This window comes from Pyrus communis, chromosome 15 (genome assembly GCF_041283825.1).
Source record: "Pyrus communis isolate YQ-2024b chromosome 15, ASM4128382v1, whole genome shotgun sequence".
In the NCBI taxonomy this organism is placed as follows: domain Eukaryota; kingdom Viridiplantae; phylum Streptophyta; class Magnoliopsida; order Rosales; family Rosaceae; genus Pyrus; species Pyrus communis.
In genome coordinates, this window is record NC_142579.1 from 4072992 (window position 1) to 4080117 (window position 7126).

General features: G+C 40.6%; 2 protein-coding genes across 2 annotated transcripts; one reads left to right on the forward strand and one right to left on the reverse strand.

Moving 5' to 3' along the window:
- Positions 1-461: 461 nt before the first annotated feature.
- Positions 462-3317, forward strand: LOC148690385 (uncharacterized). The gene is made up of 2 exons (XM_088685484.1): positions 462-2502; positions 2585-3317. Exons 1-2 carry the CDS (start codon positions 2473-2475, stop codon positions 3182-3184), a joined length of 630 nt encoding a protein of 209 aa, XP_088541610.1. The 5' UTR covers positions 462-2472; the 3' UTR covers positions 3185-3317.
- A 656-nt stretch (positions 3318-3973) lies between these two features.
- On the reverse strand, positions 3974-7126 carry LOC137736011 (glutamyl-tRNA reductase 1, chloroplastic). Its single transcript, XM_068475361.2, has 3 exons — positions 6531-7126; positions 5706-5947; positions 3974-5409 (listed from the first exon to the last, which is right to left on the reverse strand). Exons 1-3 carry the CDS (start codon positions 6793-6795, stop codon positions 4279-4281), a joined length of 1638 nt encoding a protein of 545 aa, XP_068331462.1. The 5' UTR covers positions 6796-7126; the 3' UTR covers positions 3974-4278.

A 7126-nucleotide genomic window follows, 5' to 3' on the forward strand; every position in this document is an offset into this window, starting at 1 on the left:
TTAAGGTTTCTCATCTTCCACCCAAACGCAATATCTCTCTTCTCTCTCTCTCTCTCTCTCTCTCTCTCTCTCCTCTCTTTCTCTCTCTATGAACCATTGAGTTCTCGCACCTCCGTGCTCTGCTGGTCAATTTCACCATTGAAGCTTGTCACAGGTATTCTTTCATTCGATTCTCAGTCTTTTTAATTTTTAAATTTATTGTTTTGTGATTTAGGGTAAAATTTGGTGTCAATTATGAATCTTGCTTCGAATTGTGCATTTTTTGTTTGTTTGGTAGTTGCAAATGTTGAGGATTTTTTTTTTTTTTTTTTTTTGGTTTTAAATTAGTGTTTTGATTCGGTGGAGAGAAGGGAGGGTGGTGTAGAGGAGATGAGGGTTTGGTGGGTTGGTACAGAGGAGAGAATGGAGGGATAAGGGAGGAAGGAGGAGAGACGGGAGGGTGGTGCAGGTTGTAGAAGAGAGAAGGGAGGGAAGGGGTGCGGGTTGTAGAAGAGAGAAGAAAGGGAGAGGGTGCAGGGGGTTAGGGGAGGTAGAAGACAAGGTTTATTTATTTATTTATTCACTTTTTTTTTTTTGAACCCCTTCTCCAAAAAAATAAATAAATAATTCCATGTGGATCCCTTAATGACACGTGGTGCCCAGTTATTGTCCACATAGGCGTCACATCATCAGTTAACAGCAAATTTAACAATTTGACTAACGGATGTATGAGACTATCTCAAAATTAACACTTTAGGTATGACGCTGGGACGAAAAAAAACTTGATGTACTAAATGTTGAAAATCACGAAATATGAGGGTAGTAAACTGATATTTACCCTAAAAAAAAATTAAAATTTCTAATTTTTTTCCTATAAATACCTAAGACATTTCTACACCATTTCTCACATTCTTTTCATCATTTCATACTATCTTACCTTATTTTATTTCAATTCTTTACATTATATTCATCTCAAACACTTTTTTCATACACACCCCTCTCTTATCTCTTCCAATAATTTTTCCTTTAATTTTTTCAATAATTTTCAAACGGCCACATCTTCAAGTGGCACTCAAAATGTCACATCCCGCCCCGGGGCAGACCACTTCCCGGATCCGCTCCACCACCGTAGCACGATATTGTCCGCTTTGGGCCCCGACCACGCCCTCACGGTTTTGTTTCTAGGAACTCACACGAGAACTTCCCAATGGGTCACCCATCCTAGGAGTGCTCTCGTGCGCTACTCACTTAACTTCGGAGTTCTCATGAAACCCGAAGTCAGTGAGCTCTCAAAAGGCCTCGTACTAGGTAGGGATGAGAATATACATATAAGGATCACTCACTTGGATGATGTGGGATGTCACACAAAATATGTCCGAAAATCTTATTTTAATATGGTAGTTTAATTCAATTAACCAATAAAATTAAAGAACAAACTTTAAATAATAAATTATTGAGGGGGCTATTTTTAGCCCCCCTCGATTAGAGATGGTATATAAATATAGCATGGCAATGTTTATTAAAAAATAATTTTTTGCATGAGTATAATCTGAATTGGGGCTAAGCATAGCCCCTTCGATTGAAGATGGCTTATGGACCTTTATTTATAGCCTTCCTAAGACCATCTCCAACAATGGGCTAAATGCCAAATTTCCCCTCCAAACCATCTCCAACCCATGCTAAAACATTGGGCTAAATGCCAAATGTTAAAGTTGGGCCAAATACCCCTCAGATTCCCCCCCCCCCCCGCGCGACTAGACTCGCTGGCCCAAAGGCCAGTCTCGGCCCGCTCACTCGCGAACGCGCCCCACGCGAAGCGCTTGCAGTCCGTGCCCGACAGGGTGGGCCCCGCTGTCAGCGGGTTGTCGGCCACCCAGATGAACTCCAACGACTATTTTTGCAATCCAACGGTTGCGTTTCAAGGACCGTTGGTTGATCCAACGATCTAGATTCAAATTTGATTTTTTAAAATATGTTATTTTAAAATACATTGAATCCAACGGCTGAGATCAAATATAATCAAATCTAACGGTAAAAAAAAAAAGATCTAACGGCTCAAATTTAAATCTAACGGTTAAAATAATTAAAAAAAAATTATTTAACTCAAAATTCACCCAAAAACTCTATAAATACCTATGTATCTGTTCAAACATCCACACAAAACTCAAATTTCTCTTACAATTCTTCCAATTTATCTTTCTACCATTTCTTTCCATTTCCAAATTGTTCAACATGGCAAGAGAGCATATTAGAGGTCGTAATTGGACTTGTGAGGAAGATGTTGCTCTATGCTTGGCATGAGTTTCTGTTAGCAAAGATGGTGCAGTTGGCACTAATCAAAATAAGAAGGTTTTGTGGGATAAAATCATTGCAAAGTTTCACGAAAACTGCAATGGTAGCAGGCGGGATGGTGGTGGTGTTTAAGATCGGTGGAAGACTATCAACAAAGCATGCACTTTATGGAAGGGAAGCTTGGAGAGAGCCGTGGTTGGCATGGCTAGTGGGAGGAGCGCCATAGAAATTGTGAGTTTTGTTTTTGATATTTTATTTGTCATGTACATAATATTATGTTGCAACTAATTATTTTTATGTATTTTTTGCATAGGGTGACAAAGCAATGGAAATTTACAAGACAAGAGTAACACCAAAAAATCAAGTTTTTAAGTTGCAACATGCTTGGGACATCCTCAAGGATTGTCCGAGGTGGGGAACCGATGCGGACCAACAATGGGGAAGATTATTTCAACGTGAAGCTGCACAGACAAATGCCGGAGATGAAGGTGTTGATGAAGGTGTCGATGAAATGACCCCATCTCCTTCTTTTGCAAGGCCCCCAGGAAGAGGTAAGCAAAAGGAAGCAAAGAGAAAAGGGAAGTCCCAAGATCTGATGAGTGGACACTTTGATACCGAAATGGCAAAATTGAACGAAACTCATAGCGCTCGCCAAGAAGAAGCGGCCCGAATGCGTTTGCAAATGAAGGAAATCTCGGATAGGGAGGAAAATAGGTTTGAAATTGAATTCATGATGAAGGACCTCAGCAAATACACTCCAGAGAGGAAGAAGTTCTTACGTGGTAAGCAAAAGGAAATTATGCGAAAGTCTGCCTCAAGGAGTATGTTTCAAGATGATGAATCTTCTCAACCCTATATCCCAACATTTCAACGAAGTCCATCACCAAGTGAAGATGGTGGATATGATTGTTAAGTTTATGTAGTGTATGAATTATGTGCTTTATTAATTATGTTTATTAATTATGTGCTTTATTAATTAAGTTGACGGCTTGCTTTGTGGGAAATTTAGTGATTTTTTAATATTTATCGGAATTTAAATTTTTTTAGATTCAAATGTTTATAAAATTAATTTACGACAATTTACATATTTATTTATTTTTTTTAAATTTAATTTAAGAAAAAAAAAAGCCTAAGTTCATTCTTTAATAATCCCGGGCTAAAATTTTAGGCCAGAACGGTTGGAGTAGAAAAGTTGTTTCTGGGCTAAAAGCTAAATTTTCCGGGTTAAAATATTTGGCTTTTAACCCAACCATTGGAGATGGTCTAACGGAGGCGGACCATAAACATTTGACGAGGCCATCCAAGTGAGAGCGTTTCTCTCATGTGGACCAACGGTGCGGACGAAGATCTAACGACTATGATCAGCTGAGTCTTTCAATGGAACCGGGTCCTATAGACCCGTATAATTCACAGGTCTTTTAGGACCTGGACCCACTAATGAGCTCAGTTTTGTTGTGAGCCGTTCACATCAAATCCAACGGCTAAACTTGGTTCACACCATTGGTCCACAAAAATTGGTCCGCACAAGAGAATCGGCTATCCAGGTGATCACATAAGGCTCCTCACCGGAAGGAACCAAATTGATAGTGATGACAGTGACGGGAAACAGCAATAGTTTCATATTTTGCCCAATATACCAATGGTACGGGTTGCGGTGTTTCACCAACTAATGAGACACAATTGGACAATAATCTCGACAAAATTATGAATTGCAATCTATATTCATCTCAAATTACTTTTAATTACAAGAATTAACACTAGTACAGATATAACCTCATAATTTCGATACGAAGCCGAACAGCCACTTACGAAGATAAGAATCAGGTTAGTGTCTTACACCAATGAATGAATTGGAAGGTCGCCCAGACCAGCTGGGACCAACACAATTTGTCTATGGAATTGAAGATTTCACCAGAGGGAACGCTAAAATGACAATGTGAGAATGTTTTCCCCTTATTCGAGTTTGAGGAAGTAGATGTGTCGCGAAAGAAATTTGATGTTGTAGCTTTACTTCTGGGATTGTTCCACCTTTGCTCGAATTTTTTGCTCCAATACGGATATTTCTGTCTCAAGGCTGAACATTCTGTTAAGAGCATGCATATTCTCAAGTGTCTCACTCAGAGTTCGACTATCACTCCCATCGCATCTTAAGTGCTGCATCGGACCATGAAGGAGCTTGTTCACAATACCTCGGCTAAGATCATCTACAGCTCTTCTTGTTTTCTTTGATATGTCATCACCCATTTTTGATAAACATTTGTCAAGCTCTGCAGCTCTGATTCTTTCAGCATAAGCTCTTAATTTCTTGATGGTAGGTACTGTCTCCAAAGAATCCCTCCAAGCTTCAAATTGTTTCGATTCTTCAGTAATAATTTCCTGAGCTTCCATTGCTTTCCGAAGGCGATCCTCTTTGTTAGCAGCCACAACCTCCTTAAGGTCATCAACATTGTAAAGTCGAGCACCATCAACATCAGCAACACATGAACCCACATTCCGAGGGACGGAAATATCAACAAAAAGCCTCAAACCACCAGTCTCTGGACCTACAGCAGGAAGGTCCTTCACATCATCTTTGAAAAATAATGGGGTTTCTGATGCGGTGCTGGTAAAAACCACATCTGCCTCTGCTGCACAGGTAAGCATTTCTGTAAGAGGCTTGTAAATGATCTCAATACCCTTCAGCTCCTCACGGATGGATGCCACTCTCTCCTCGGTTCTATTCACAACAACCATCTTTGTGCAACCTTTTGCTACCAAGTGTTTGATCACAAGCTTTCCCATTTTGCCCGCACCAATCACCAACATTCTTGCAGTAGCATGTGATGGTGCAGGAAGCTTCATCAAGGCAAGTTCAACAGAAGCAGAGCTTACAGAAACTGCCCCAGCAGCAATGTTTGTTTCAGTTCTAACCCGCTTTCCCACAGTGATTGCGTGCTTGAAGAGCCCACTGATGTTTCTACCAAAGCCAACAACTCCTTGGCCGACTTTAACAACTTGTTTCACCTGGGCAAGAATTTGACCTTCTCCGAGGACAAGAGAGTCAAGACCTGCTGATACTTCAAAGAGGTGCTGAGTGGCATCTTTATTATAGAGTAAAAACCGGTGTTGGCATAGCTCAGAAACAGGGACTCCACTTGTCTGCAAACAAAGCAAAGAGTGTCAGGTCATGTTTTGGAGCAAGAAATGATCATGATCAATTCAGGATACTCTTTTCATAAGCCGGAGAAAGGAAAAACCGTACAGGCTCAAACTGTAACCCACAAAGAAATTGAGTGTAATTTTTCGTTTCAAAGAAAGGAATCAAAAATAAAAAAAAAAAATATTTTCTCCAATGTCAAATAAGATGATTGACTTATCCATGTCACAATACACATGCAAAAGAGTCGGTTATTGTCATTTATACCACAAACAACACATAAAGTAACGGAAAGTACCTTTGACATCCACTCGGTAACTTCTTTGACACCACGATGCTGAGATAGAGCTACAACATATATCTCCATTCGGTTGCAAGTGCTAAGAACAGCTGCTTCTTCTATGTGATTTAAACCACACAGCTCCTCTATGGCTCGAGGCCATTCTGCTTCTGGAATGGCGAGTTTTTCACGCATTTCAACGGGTGTTGTGTGAATACTAAGTCCGATGACCACAATGCTGCTTCTTTCCTTTGTGTATCCTGAGAAGAAAAATAGTGGAACTTTAGTTAGACAACATTACAAATACAGAAAAAAAGTACGACAAACAGATTCTTATATAAAGTATGAAAACAACCTTGAATCATGAACACAACCAAACCAAATATTATCCTACGGTCATCAAAAGCATCTGAATCATAGAACCGCAGGTAAAAGAGGTGGGGGTAAAAGATAATACATTCAGAAGTACATATGAGATACGATACCAACCCCGGATTACAGACACATTGTATGGCTGTGATTTCTCTTGCATTCAAAATTCATACTGAAAAGATGCTTGGGAAAATGAGAAAAATCCCAAACTGGACTTTCTATGCAGCAATTCTAAACCCAGACAATCTCCAAAAATTTGAGCACATATATATTGGATAAAAAACCATCAACATTACACAAAACCCATCATGCATTAACATTATTCGGAACAAATACATTCACAAAACCCACAATTGCAAGAAGAAAAATCAATTCCAACACAAACCCATTAGAAGACACACAAAAAAATTAATAAATTCAATAGGAAACAAAACAAAGCAGAAGGATATTAATGGGAAAAGAGAAACGTACTGTCAGCGGCAGAGGTCTTGAGCTGCTCAAGAGCGGAGATATTGGAAGCGACGGACTGAACCGCGGCAGCAGAAGCATCAGAAGAAGCAGCCACCTCGCACCTCACTCCTCTCTGAATTTGGAGCCTTCGGCTCCTAATTGGCCTCACAGAACCCACCAAACAGGAACCGCTAGAGGCCGTGGACGACGTGGTTGCAGCCGACGATGAAGATCTCGACAGCAGAGCCTCCAACTTTGCTCCGGCGAAACTGGTCGACACCGCCATTGACCCAAACGAGAAGGCGCTTCCAAAAATCCTCAAAAATTTGAGAAGAGAAGAGATTGGAGGAGTGTGGTATTGGGATTGGAGCAGCCGAAGGAAGTAATGCTGGGCGATTGATTTGGATTTTTGGGTTCTAATTTGCGTTTTGAGAGAGAAGGGGGGAGGGTGTGGGTTTGGTGGGCGTACAAAAGAATTGACCCTCTCTCCCTCTCTGTGGGAGTCCCTTGCCAATTGGGAATTCCGGAGGGGGTTGGGGTGTTTGGGATTTCTGATTTCTCTGCGTTCTGATTGGCGGATGGAACACACGTTTTATCCACACTCCTCTTCACCGTTT